The following is a 14,767-nucleotide window of genomic DNA, read 5'->3' on the forward strand; positions in this document are numbered from 1 at the left end:
ATGTTAGGGTTAATTAGTCATTTTCTATTTCTCCGTTCCTCCCAGTAATTAATATGTCCTCTTTTCATAGTGGTTATAGATCTGCATTTCTGGAGCAAAGATTTGTGCGTCAAAATTTACTATGATAGCTTTGTGAATATTACCCCTCTGATACCATCTACAGCATAGAACACCTCTTTTGGGACCCTAATATATTATAAAACGAAAATATGTTCTATTGTTTAGTAGCTGGTATCATGTACTCTTTGAATTTAAGGACATTTACCCAAATATAGAATATCGACATTATATAGATCAGTAGCTTCCATAATCTAACTATTTTTGTGCATAGAAATCAGTCGTCTTTTGATCTTGCTCCTGCTGAACCAAGAGAAATTTCTTATTTTGTTTACAGAGGAAGCAGTCAATGAAGTAAAACGGCAAGCAATGACCGAGTTGCAGAAGGCAGTGTCAGAGGCAGAACGGAAAGCCCATGATATGATTACTTCGGAGAGAGCTAAAATGGAGCGCACAGTGGCAGAGGCCAAGCGACAGGCTGCAGAGGATGCATTAAGTGTGATCAATCAGCAGGAGGATTCTAGTGAGGTGAGAATTTCATGGTGAAGAATTAGGCCATATCTGTGTCCAAAAAGTATAGACACAGTAATAATACATTTATCAGAATTGGCAATAGAAGTTTTAGCGAATCCATAAATTATCAGGAACTTTCTAGTCTATGGAAGAAAGAGAAGAAGAAGGATGATGATGATGATTCCTCCTGATCATTGAGTAAATTTAAAAACTACACATCCCAAGCTCCATTTTCACTGGCAGAGGTTTGGAGGATGCCATCGCAGCCGAAAACGGAGCTCGAGAGCCCGTTTTTGCTAGCAGAGGCACTGTGGGCCAGTCCTTTGCTGTTTCCAGGGCAGTCCCACAGACCAGATCTAAGCACCCCGCAGGCCGGATCCGCTCCCCAGGCCTTGAGTTTGACACTCCTGGATTAGATAATGTTGCAGTAATAAATCTGATTGGTTTTATTTTTTGAATATGTTTAAAGTTGAGAGCCAATTTGGTTTAGAGGTTTAGGAACTGGTCTTGGAGTAGGGAGACCTCAATTCTAATACTCTTTTAGACACAAAAGTAAATTTTGGACCAGACATTCTTTCTCAGCCCCAGGAAGAAGGCAATGGCCAGCCATTTCTAAAATTAAGTAATTGTATACAGCCTTAGATGCCCTAGGTTCATATGAGTTGCCATACAACAAGCCGAAACATTCCTTTGTTTGTTATGATTGACAGAGATATCTCCTAACTCTTGTACTTTCCATTCTATTCACTGGGGTGAACTTTGAATCTATATTACTCGAAGTTTGACTCAATTTGGTGTTGTGGTTAAGGCATTATTAGGCTAGAAGCCAGAAGACCCTGAGTTCTAGTTCTGCATTGGGCATGAAATCAGCTGGGTAACCACTCATTTTTTCCCAGCCCTAAGGAGGCAATTTCAAATCACTTCTGAAAAAACTTGCCAAGAGAACTGCAGGGATTTTCCAGATAGTTTCTGAGAATTGGATGTGATGGAAGAAAAAAAAAATACAAACTATAAATTGTACATTAAGATAAAGTTATCCATTATCATTATGTCAGCCTGAGATTGCGATGTTTGTGCTAATTTAGTATGGAGTAATCCCACTAAGGATTTTGAAGTGAGGATATTTTGAATTCTCCAATGCAAATATTAAAATAGTTTTAAAAGTATTTAGATCATATTTTATTGAGCTCATGTTTTCCTTCGGATTTCATGTATTCCACAGTGTGCTAAAATACAGTCACTGAAAATGCTACTCTAAATTTCCATATTTTATTTTGTGATTGCATGCGGGTTCCTCCATAATGTAGATAGGATGGACATATTCATAGGCATAATAAATAATAAAAGAATGTCATCTTGTGGCAATAGTTACATTAACATTGGAAAAAATTTCACTTGATAAATATTATTAGAAGTGTAATCTTATATTGGGGATTTCTAACTAGTTTTGAGGTATATTTAAATTGTCTATAATAGTTAAAACACTTTCAAAATAGATTGCATTTCAAATACTTTCCAACCAATAGAAAGGGCATATATTTCAGTAGGAAATAAAACATTTTGTATAAGTATAATAAAAATCCTAAAAATAGGACTTTTAGTATACTTGTATGATCAATGAAGAAGAGGTTTTTAGAATGCAAACAAAAGACGTTATCAGATTTGTGAGATCCTTTTCTGAACTGGAATCCATTACTTCAACTGCAGAGTTTTCTGTAAAGGGAATGGTGGGAAAACAGCATCTGGCAGAAGAAAACAGATTCAAGAGCAACAAAGAGTAAATTAGGGACAATGATGATAAACCTTAGTTCAGGCTGGAAGATGTCAGTGAAAGCTTTTGTGGGGCACATATGGCACCATATATAACAGGAAGTAAGGATACAGAGGGGAAGATCATATATTCTGTTGCAAATCCTAAAGTGTTTTGGATAAAATGAATTCTTGTGTCTTTCAGAGAAAAAAGAAATGTTAAAATCCATGCGGAAAGGGAAGTCTTGATTAAACCTGCCCCCAATAAACAGATGCTAAGTATAATTTCTTTCAGCTTAACATTGATGGGAGATTTTGTTTATGGTCTTTCTTTTTTATCATATCTTTTTACATGTACCAACATTTTTGTGAGTGTAGGTTTCAATAATTTTTAAATACTAAATTAAGATATTGGTAAGATAATATCTTAATTTAGTATTTTAACATTATGTGAAATATTTCGCACGATTTATCTACTTTGAAATATTTACACACTTTTAATTATTCTAAGCACGATATTTAATGTGTTTAGTAAGTTGTTAAAATCTAGAGTGATTTAGGTGCAAAAATTCCAATTAAGTCCTTGCTCCATCCTGAAAGAAGTGGCAAAAATCACAGGCAAAATCTACAGCATGGAGCAATGCACATCCATTCTTTAAGGGAGAGTAAGATTTTAATTGGTCCCAGGCTTCACCAGAGATGAAAGGCTATTGGGTAATGACTAGATGCCCAGAGTTTCAACTTAATGTGTAGCAGATGAATGAAGAAGAGACATAAGGAATTGATTTACAACATCTGAAAGTTTCCTTAAAAAAAAAAAAAAAAAAACTAAGAATAAATCTGTGTCTGTTTGTGTGTATGTGTATGAAAGAGAAATGTCATTCTTAGCAAATCTTCTGCAGAATTAAATTTGATATAAATTAAAATGTATTGGCATTATGTACTTCACTTAATGCCAAGGCAGTTTGTTTGTGAATGTGATCTTTAAACGGTCGGAACCATTCCAATATGTTGAAAATGAAATTCCAGAATTTCCAGCCAATAGAGACATCAGGAAAATGCAGACTAAATAGTTCTAGAGAGGTTGAGGTCAGGGAAAGCTGAATTATTATCCTACCTCAAGACAGAGAGGGAGGTATAGATATAATGTATATTTTGTTATGCGAAGATAACCCATGGGGAATATAGTGGTTAAGATTTTGTAATTGTAATTCACCTTCAGTCAAAGAACCTATTTAATAACTTTGGATCTTTGGTCTCCCTCTTCCTTAGGCCAACCCACCTCACAGGGTGTTGTTGCAAGGATAAAATGTAAACCCTGTCTAACAAGATTTGAGCTCTTGGAGGAGAGCTGAGATATATATATAGCTTGGTGGGCATGGCAGGGGAAGGATATTACAAAATCTCCATTCCCTCCCCACTCGGGCCAGCCAGAGGTGGTATTTGCCGGTTCTCTGAACTACTCAAAATTTCTGCTACGGGTTCTCCAGAACCTGTTAGAACCTGCTGGATTTCACCCCTGTATATATCTCATAAATTGTCACATGCTATTATCCAATAGGAGGAAACTATGATGCTTCAGTACTGCAATCTTTTTTGAAAAGCATTTAATTTTCTCAATGTCTTTAAAAGCTCAGCCTCTTTGGGGAGAACAAGATATTTCAAATAGTCGGATATTAAAACATATAACTCATAAACAGCTGAAATAACTGTGACCAAAAGCAGACCAAGTAGCCCCAGAATCCTTTTTAGCAAGAAACTAAAGGTGCTCTCTAAAAATGTTTGTGGTTAATAATATGTCCCAAAGGTGCTTTTTCAAAAGGCAATTGGACTTTCTTTGTTTTTCCTTGAAGATGTTTCGCTTCTCATCCAAGAAGCTTCTACAGTTCTTAATAATATGGTTAAAAATATGGTTGTAGATTTGGAATCAGCTGACATTTTCAGAACTAAGATTATGGTGTAATAATAAGATGAAACAAAAATATGTTTCAGCAGAGCTTGGGTATATCCAAACATAAGCAAAGACAATATAATAGGCTTCGTTATGCAAACATACCCCAAGCATTCACTAAATCCAGCCGGTTCTGCTTCAGGACTGAATCCAGAAGCAATCAATTATGGTTTGAAGTAATAAAAACGTCTGAAGAGGAATACTAAACAGTATTGGTATAAAGTCAGTCTAGCTGGATTTCTTTGTCCCTTCTCTTATCTCCTGCCTTTAATTTCTTTGACTTATTATTTCTTACTCTTTTCCTATGCTTTGAATAACATTGGTTACCCCAGAAGTGAATGTCCTGGGTATATGGGAATGATGTAAAAATGAGGATTGTTAAGACTGGAATCAGTACTATAGAGTTGCAACTCTAGGTAAAGCAAAATAACATTGTGAATAGGTTTTAATGGGAGCACTCATGTTCTTAAGCCTTTTCTCCCTGAATTGATTCCAAGTGCATCATGGAAGACAGACAGAACATCATTGTTTATCAAGAGTTTTTAAGAAATCCTATATTAGATCCAGCAAAAGTTAAGCACATTTTAGTGCCATTAACATTGATTGAAGCATATGTTTATAGGTAGGACTTGATAGCTATACATTTATAGGTAGCACTTCACTGTTCTATATATAGTTTCTTATATTCACATTCAAGGAGGTTTAGGCACAGTACAGACCTCAATACATAGGCAGACCTTTGCACAAGAAAAATGTTTACTATTACAGTTGTTTTAAGACAACTTTGAGACTGTACATGATGAGACAATTATTGCAGATACGATTTAGCATCTCTAAGCACCGAGGGCAGTACTATGATTTAAGACCCTGAAGGAGGGCATGCAAATTCATGACAATTTTTGCCGTCACAATGCCCTGATTGGCCACTGTGTCAAAATTTGAGAACCTTTTGCCAGGAGCACTAAACTACTCTTAATACTTCCTTAGGAGAAATAACTAGTGAAGAACAAGAAATGCCTCTCTTCTCGCTTATTGCCACAAAATAACACTTCCTGAGTATTGGTCCTTTAGAGATATAACAGAAGCCAAAGAGAACAGGATTAGTATATCTTTCCTTTTTACTTTTCATACTGCTTCAAGCTACAATCTACAATTTTATCCAAGTATTGAATAACTATGCCCTGCTAGATTATAGCCTCCATATGTTTTCACCAAGGCTTCAAATCAATTGACTAATAGCAATAAGTTTTTGGTTTTTTTACAATTGCCCATTAATGTAGCTGTGCATGGAGACATAACAATAAAATAGATTTGTAATCCAATGTGCAATATTAGTTATTACATAAATAATAAAAAGTGGGGTAAAAAAATAATCTAAAAAACCTGGCAAACCTATTCCCACCGTAGGCGCAAAGCCAGCTGAGTGACCTTGGGCCAGTCACTTCTTTCAGCTCTAGGAAAGAAACAACAGCAAACCAATTCTGAAAAATCTTGCTAGATATTATCCACACCTAAAATTATGTCAGGAGAAGAAGGAAAACACTAAAACTGAAACAGCTAAATATGACATTAAGCTTCCTCAGCTGTAGACTGGAAGTTACTGTATTTTTCGGAGTATAAGACACTCCTACCTTTTTTGGTGAGAAAAAGAAGAAAAAGAAATCTGCCTCTGTCTCTGCCTCTGCGCAATTTTGCCTCATTGCAGCAAACAGCCTGCTTTACTTTCGTTTTCATTTTCAGCATAGCTTGATTAGTACAAGGGAAAAAAAAAAATCTGCTCCAGCAATTTACCTCTTTGCAGCAAGCAGCAGAGCCCTGCGCAAAACAGCTGAGAGCAAATCAGCTGAGAGTCGGGAGGCCAATCAACTTGTGCTAATTAGGCTGTGCTGAAGCTGAAAGGAGCTGTTTTTTCTTGCTATTTGTTTGCAAGGAGGTAACTGCTGCTCTGCAGAGGCCAAAGGGTGGGGGCAGTGGTGAAATGTAAAATTTATTACTAACCGGTTCTGTGGGCATGGCTTGGTGGGGGGGGAGGTAATGTGACTGGGTAGGCATGGCCAACTTTTTTTTTTTTTACTTTTAAAAGCATTTTTTTTACAACCTTAAGAGGTTGCAGAAAAAAATGCTTTTAAAAGCCTCTGACAAGCCCAGTTCAGCCGCATGATCATCAGAGGCTTTTTTTTTTTTTTACTTTTAAAAGCATTTTTTCGGCCGAAGAGGTTGTAGAAAAAATGCTTTTAAAAGTAAAAAAAAAAGCCTCTGATGATCACGCGGCTCAGCTGGGCATGGGGGGGGCAGGGATTTTTGCTACCGGTTCTCCGAACCACCCGCCGCCATCGCTACCGGGTCGGGTGATCCGGTCCGAACCGGGAGCATTTCACCCCTGGGTGGGGGCCAGTGGGTGGGTGGGCCTATATTTGGTGTATAAGACACACCTCAATTTTCTCCCCCTTTTGGGGGGAAAAAGGTGCGTCTTATACTCCGAAAACTACGGTAGATGAAGAAAATATTATCAGGCTATGTCATGTAAAAACAGTTACCAGGGCATGTTTGTGCCACTGTTAGAGGGACATGACAATATCCCTAATTGTCTCTCCAGCCCAATATTGTCAAACTGCTTTGGAGTAGCTCTTCAGTTTCACAAGCCAAGTTCCCTACCATTCCTGGTCCATGACCTTTTTAACTGAAGTTGCCATGGAGTCTGTCTTCACAAGGAGACCCTGGAAATTTCAGATGCAGAATTTTCAATGTTGTTATTCTAAATCCATTCAGGTGGTGGTTTCTAGCAGAGAGTGTTGATGTGGGAAGTCTCCTCAGAGACATAAAACTGATTAGTAATGACTAGCACTGTCTCCTTTCCTTGAGATCTCCATAAAGTTTCTGCTTTGGCTCCAATAAAATAATACACGCTATATAGCTGCAATATTTGATGGGTTGCAAAACTGGGCTTCAAACTAAACTCAGCAAAATCTATTGGAAATGTCCCATTGTTTGTGATTTCATAATTTTTTCTTCATGATAATCCCCTCCCCATGAAATAATTGTAAAATTACAGTGAACTATCCTTCAATCCTCAGAATGAATCTGAAACCATGGACAGTGAATCAAAACCAGCTGATGGCAGACAAGGAGCCTATGTTCCCTGCAATTGAACCACTAAAAACATCTGTTTCTCTGTGCTAGTAATTCCACCTTTTAAGAAGAGTTTTTAAAAGATGGGAACAATTTCTGCAAATATATATAAAAAAAAGCACCTAACCGCTAGTTCATGCATTTGTAATTACCTGGTTTAGTCTGCACACTTCATCGGTATGAGTTTAGATAGAAATGCTGCATACATCTGAATTCAATCTATCAAGGAGAAAGAGAAAGGAAAGGAGGTATGAGTACCGGACACTTAACTATTCTTGCATCTGCCAAAACATTCCTGTGCCCAAAAAAGAGAGAGAGAGAGAGTATATCTTACACTAGAACTGTTTTCTAAAGAAGCCACTTGACTCCGATTAAATGTTTAATTTCCTTAAAACAGTATTTTGGACTTAGGCCTTTGTTCTTCCTGGTAATTGGGATTTCTGTTGTAGTTTAGGAATTTCACTTATCTGCTGGCTTTGCTCCAGTGATCCAGCTGGCATAGTAAAGCTGGAGGGAAAGGAGCAGCAGGCATCCTTTTGGTGGCTTTCTATTTGGCAGGGAGCAGAAATGTAAGATGCCATCAGCTGGCTATGTGCTTAACAAGGAATTCTTGTACTTTGGAATGAAACGTAAACAGGGACAGAATTTCAATAGCTTAAGCACTAACTTTTTGAATGGGAAAAAATGAGATTTCAGCAATATATCCTTGCCTGTTATCCCACAGTGAAAATCTATTGATGGTGCATCAATAACGGGAGGCCAGAAAAATCCAATAATACTAATTTAATTTCTGAAATTTTGGAGTGGTTTTTTTCCCACTCAAGTTCAGAAAGGAGAACTGTATTTATATGTTTAAAATTGAAAATGTTATGTTTTAGAGTATCACAAGCTATCTTGTGAGTGTATCTTATGAGTATTATTTAAGTTATAATAGTCAGTTTATACAGAACCATCATAAAATAGAATTAGGAGAATTAAATTAATAATGAAAAGCAATAACATACAGTCTAAATGTAGGGCCATCTAGTTGGTCCAAGGAATATAAAAAGACTTAAGCCTGGTGCTCACCAAATTTGTTACCAAGTAAATATCCCTTTGATTTCTTCAAATGCCAATGTTGGATTTTATTTCTTGGTCATAACCTGCTTAAATGTCAGAGTTTGGACTATTTGAAGAATGGCCTTAAATGATAAAGTTAACATTTTAATGGGTGGAAGAGTGACAGAGTCCTAGTTTCTACTACTAGTTTCTACTACTTACCCAGACTTTCAATGTCTAAATGTATGTAATATGAGGCCCAAAACCAAGAATGGCATTTGGAGATTCTTCCAAACTGATTTTTAAAAGAATTTTCACATCTACTGTATACTACAGTGTTTCCCTGAAAATAAGACCTAACTGGAAAATAAGCCCTAATGCACCTTTTGGAGCAAAAACTAATATAAGACACGGTCTTATTTTCTTGTCAGACTGACCACTGTATTATAGAGTCTAAGACAACTCATTGCCATCGACTTGATGCAACCTCCTCAGTCCAGTTGTCATGCCCCAGCCGATTTATCATGGGGCAACTCGCCATGGGACAATTCCTTTTATTAGTTACATCAGTCTAATGTAATGTAATGGGAGAATGCCAGTGATAAGAGAAACCTCCCGCTCCTCTTCTGTAGCTCAGAGTATGGAAAAAAATCAGGACAAAATGGGAAGTGGAAGAGAGAGTTCCTCCCACCACCACCAGAAAAAAGATCACTTGGGAGAGAGTCACACAAAGTTCAAGGGGTATTGGTGGGGGGAGAGGGTAAGCCGGATCAAGGAGGGAGAGAGTGGAGGAGAAGCTGGTTCCCCTCCTTCAAGCCTTCTCCAGTGGTGAATTGTGCTGTGGTGAATTGCCTGCGGTGACCCAGCAGTGACAACCCAGATGTGGCGAGTTGTCCCATTCTGTCTATTGTATGCATCTGCAATATACTCTGTGAAATCTTAGGAAGAGTTTGTCTTCACACTGTTTCATATATAACATCCAGACCAGGGGTGGGCTCTACCTGCCTTTACAATCGATTTGCAACGAGGCCACGCACACTTGCTTCACTCGCGTACACACTCTTCTGTACATGCACAGAAGCGTTCTGATGACGTCGAAGTCGGTGGGCAGAGCCTCCCGCCGGTTTTACTACCAGTTCTATAGAACCGGTCCAAACCGGGGGCAATCTACCACGGATCCAGACTGAACGCCTCTTACTCCTCTGGCATGCGCCTCCTTATTACATGCCATCATAGCTAGACTGCATACAAAGTGCTTTTCTCTTTCCACAGTGTTTCTCAACCTTGGCAACTTTGAAGGCTTGGGGATTTCAAATCCCAGAATTCCTCAGCTATCCAGATGAGATCCATAGGTCTTAAAGTTGTCAAGGTTGAGAAACACTGGATTAGAATAAGCAATCAGGTCACTGTGACTAAATTCTGCTATCAATCATCATCAGCCAGCAGCGTCCAATCTTCTTTAATATCTCTCCTTTGAGTTAAACAGTGTGCTGGTGCTTTTAAACCGCAAAAAAATTGCTTTTTTTTTTTTTAATCCAATTGTCATGAGCACTACACTATGTTGTCTGAATTTTGGTGAACTAGATGAAAGAAAAATTAATTTGATAGTGAAGAAGCCTTTCCCTCCCCCATGCACACACCTTCAGCAATGAGAAGTTTTGGCTTTCTTTTGCTCAGTTGACTTATGTAAAGTTTATGACTATTGTAAAAATCTACTTCTGCTGTTAGAGTCATGAAAACCATGATTTCTGTGCTAATCTGTAGCAAATACATTTCCCCTTCCTTTTCTGCAGCAGACAGTTAGTCATGAAGTTTAATTTAGACCAAGGACATTACAGGAAGTCCTTGACTTATGACCAGTTGCTTACTGACCTTTCGAAGTTATGCCAACCTCCCTGGGCTACTTAAGCCCAAATTTGAAGTAACAGCAGCGGCTCCGCCCTCCACGATCAAGGGATAGCATTTTGGACACCCAGCATCCAGCAAACATTTAGGGCTATTTGAAGCATTCCCACAACTTACGTGTGGTTACGTGACCACAACTTACAATGTTTTTTGCCAGAAACAGACATTTAATTCTGGTTTCCAGAAGAAAAAAAAAAACCCCCACCCATTGCAGATAATGGATTCGCTTAACAACTTTCACCAAAAAAGGTCATAAAATTAGACATGGTCACATGACCGTGCAGCACACCTTAGGACCATAATTCTGGGCTCAGTTACAGTTGTAAGTCAAGGACTACAGTATCTATAGTGTACACCCTCTTGAGACAACTTCTGCAGTCGTTTTTCCAAGAAGAAATTATTTGATGCATCTCTTTCTTAAGTGAGCTGTCTCCTGGCTTTTTGCAGGAAGAAATAATATAGTGAAACTGGTAGTGGATTAATTGTATTCCAGAATGCCCATTGAATGAGGAAAATTTGGTCCAATGCATGCAAAATCTACTACATCAAGGTCTGGTACATGGAGGTTTTTATAGAGGTATAAAATTGTGATGCAATTGTGAAATATTTCCCTTGACAAGTTATTTTCTAATGCTGAGGATTGCTGCAGTCAAACTGAATCTTGATATCTTCGTTATGTTGCATAAATACAATAAGGCCTTTACAAAACTCCAGAAAACCTAGTTATTATGTGATCATGGTCGTAGCAGGTAGGAGCAGTTAACTGACTTTTTCTGATCTCAGAAGGTTATGCAGACTAACCACTATTACTATTTTTTTATTGGATCAGTTGTAGTGGAATTGATTTATAAGTCATAAAAATACACCAGAGCAGGTTACCAAATCTTATGTGCTATTATGGCAAATGTTCTAAAGGAGATCCTAGCTTTGGCCTGTCAAATGGTCGAGATTTGGATATTTTGGATATTCCTCTGTGTAGTAAAAGCTGGTTTGAAGGTTTCTCCTTCCCTCACACAGTTTCTCAAAATTGATAGCTTCATACTCATTCTACCCATAGAATTTCTCACCAATTTTTTTATATCCTTTATTCTTTTCACCCTATCTCTCTATGCAGAGTTGCTGGAACTGTGGCCGTAAAGCCAGCGAAACTTGCAGTGGTTGCAACACTGCCCGTTACTGTGGCTCATTTTGCCAACATAAAGACTGGGAGAAACATCACCACCTCTGTGGACAGACTCTACAGGCCCAGCCACAAGGGGAGACACCAGCAGTCAGCTCCTCCGCAACACCGAATAGTGGAGCCGGGAGCCCCATCGACACCCCACCAGCAGCTACTCCTAGGTCAAACACCCCTGGAACTCCAAGCACCATAGAGTCAACTCCTCGCTAAGACTGAACTTTAAAATACTTAAAGACAAATACAAAACAAAACAAAATCCTCATCCTCAGATACTCAAAGGTTTCTACTGAACTTTCACATTTCAATATTATAAAAGAAATTATACTGTATCTTGAGGTAGAAGCAAAACCCAGAAGGCCAGTAACGGGTCATAATGACTTATTCTGGATAACAAAGATATCTTTTCTTTAGGAAACAGAGAAGATTGAACATACACACAATGATAGATTTGACCTCCTCCCTGTTATTTTCCAGTAGCTGGGATTTTAAACTAGGTGACCTCATTAACACAATGCTTTACCAAACAGCAAACCAAGAGATTGCTAATTGCTGTTGAAAGCAAAAATGCTAATAATATAAAGTCACAATGTTCTTTGTAACAAAAAATGGATTTTTTTTAATTGCGAGAAAGAGAGAGAGAATGAGAGAGAGAGAGAGAAAGTAAGTAAGAAAGAAAACAAACCCCCTCATGGGCTTAAGCATTGGATAAAGCAGCAGACATTTTAATAAGAAGATGAATAGCGTCCATGGGTTACTGACTTGAACTCTGAAGACCCGTATCAAAAACACGCAGATGTGCAGCAGATTGGAAGGAGACACAGATGTTCATTTTTTTTTTCTTGTTTCTGAATGAAATAATAATATCCAGGTCAACAGAATGAAAAATGGAAGATGATTGCAGTGGGATGAAGGACTTAAAAGAGCAGCAAAGGGGAAAAAAATACCGTCACACAAAGATCTCCTCTTCTTTTCTGTCCTTTGTTTCGTTTTTTTTTTTTTTGGTGGGGATTATTTTTCTGTTTTGTTTTGGTTTTGTATTTTTTTTTTTTTTAAGAACAGAATTAAGAACACAGCCTGCAGTTAATTAGCATTTTGGCAGCTATAATATCAACCAGCTGCCTCTATCCTTCCCCTTCTCAAAAAAGGAAAAAAAAACAAGCTTCAAAATTTCCTTCACTTTTTTTACAAGCTTCCACAGAGGAAGGCCATCCGGTCTGTTTCGCCTCGTCCGTTTTTGTATCAGCGATGGTGACAATGCAGTGACTCCAGCTCCAGATCTCATCCAAATTCTTTCCATCTCATCCTGTCTGGGTTATTAATTTTTTAAAAAAAAATTAAAAATAAGGAAAAATATAGTAGTTCTCTTGGTGTAAAAGCACTTCTGTCCTGTGAGGTTTCCCAATTGTGTTTTTTTTTTCCTTGTAAATGTGTTGGGGCAAATGTGAAAATGCATTGTAGTTAACTATGCTCACATTTAAGTCTTCTTTATTACTAGTAGGTGAGAAACTTTCTATGCTGCTTTTATATCTGTCTGTAGTAGTAATATTTCTCTAGAAGGTCAAAAGAAAAGAAAAAAAAAAGAAACCCCCCTCCTTTTTTCATTTCTCCTGAAGAAAAGAAAAGGAAAAAAGCTATCTTTCGGAGCTGCTATTTCACTCTCTTATAGGGGGAAAAACATTCTGAAATCTAGCATGCTTCCTGGAATGCTAAAATATTGGTGTTTTTCTAAGAGGGATGTACATAAATGTATTTTGCACTGTCATAATGACTCCTAGGCATGCTTTTTTGGGGCAAACTCTTTTTAAAGATGCTAGAGCCATTTCACCGAATTTATCTGTAGGTTAGAATAGTGGTGGGTTATTTTTTTAATTTTTCTCTTCCCTCCTTTTTTGTTTTGTTTTGTGTTGTTTTGTTTTTCTTTTTTCTTTTGCAAAATTCATTAATATGTATTTTATAAAAAAAAATAAAAATAAAACAGGCTATCATACTTTTTTAATAAAAAGCAGTGCATGCATTATCACTGTAAGGTTGTACGGTATTTCTGATTTTACAAAATAGAAATTATGATGATTAGAGCTCCAAATGCTGAGATGTAGATTGACAGCTTTAACACTGCTGAATGCCAGGTTTATATTACAGTATTATTTACAAAAAAAAACAAAAAAAAAAAGGGAAGTCAGCCAAAGACTGATTTGATGGACCAAAATCTGAGTTCTGAAAGCATTGTTTCTATTTTCCAAATTATCAGCAGGTTAAACATGTTCAGCAAAGGCATAATGCACATTCATTTAACCCTTCATTGTCCATTGTCTAGGCCAGAAATATTTGTAAATGTAAACAACCCATAAGATGGTTATGTGCTTTTCTACCAAGTAAGCCATGAAATAAATTGGGTTTAATATCTTTATTGAATGCCACTGTAGAAGGCATTCCTAAATATTTTTATTTGAAGCTTCTTCCAAGAAAAAAAAAAAACAATTCTGTGCCATACAGTTAAAGTGGATTGGATAGGCCTGGATACAAAGAACTCCCTCAGTTACAGAACTGCTCAGTGGTTAGAGACAGTTTGTTTAAATATCTCTATTACAGATAGTCCTAATTTAACCAACTACTTGCTCCGTGACCATTCAGTGATGGCACTGAATAATGAAACACGCATCTGGTCCTTGAATTTGTGGCCACTGCAGTGTCCCTGCAGTCATGGGAGCATGATTCGCTTGGCAACCAGTGCACAATGATCTCAGCATCCCGCAGTCACACAATCACCATTTTCAACTTTTTCAGCTAGCTGCTGAAAAGCAAAGTCAATGGGGAAGCCAGCAGGAATTCACAAGTTGCAGTTACATTATGTACTTAATAACTATAGAGCTGTGGTGGCGCAATGGTTAGAATGCAGCATTAAATGCTAATTCTGCCAACTGCCAGCAGTTTGTTTCTCACCGGCTCAAGGTTGACTCAGCCTTCCATCTTTCCGAGGTCGGTAAAATGAGGACCCAGATTGTTGGGGGCAACATGCTGACTCTGTAAACTGCTTAGAGAGGGCTGTAAAGCACTGTGAAGTGGTAAATATGTCTAAGTGCTATTGCTATTGCTATTCACTTCATAGCCAGAAGTGATGAACTATCATAAGTCTCTTGCGAACATGTGATTTTCCACTTTACGACCACATTGCTGAGCAATGGAATGGCCGGTCCCAATTGCAGTTGGTAGATAAGGACTACTAGTATTAAAATCTCATTTTGAGT

General features: G+C 37.7%; 1 protein-coding gene across 4 annotated transcripts in view; it reads left to right on the forward strand.

The window, feature by feature from the left end:
- Nucleotides 1-13,558, forward strand: part of RUNX1T1 (RUNX1 partner transcriptional co-repressor 1) — a 149,754-nt gene extending 136,196 nt beyond the window's left edge. For 3 of the 4 annotated variants that reach the window (XM_070940456.1, XM_070940455.1, XM_070940457.1), the window contains 2 exons: nucleotides 395-585; nucleotides 11,457-13,558. In XM_070940456.1, the coding sequence (XP_070796557.1) occupies nucleotides 395-585; nucleotides 11,457-11,732 (467 nt within the window). In that variant the 3' untranslated portion in view covers nucleotides 11,733-13,558. Of the gene's footprint in view, nucleotides 1-394; nucleotides 586-2,524; nucleotides 2,580-11,456 lie in introns of those variants that run through there. The other variant, XM_070940458.1, reaches the window with a different exon arrangement.
- Nucleotides 13,559-14,767: the final 1,209 nt, after the last annotated feature.

Source organism: Pituophis catenifer, unplaced genomic scaffold (genome assembly GCF_029215685.1).
Source record: "Pituophis catenifer annectens isolate HBS135680 unplaced genomic scaffold, rPitCat1.0.hap2 SCAF_3, whole genome shotgun sequence".
Lineage (NCBI taxonomy): Eukaryota > Metazoa > Chordata > Lepidosauria > Squamata > Colubridae > Pituophis > Pituophis catenifer.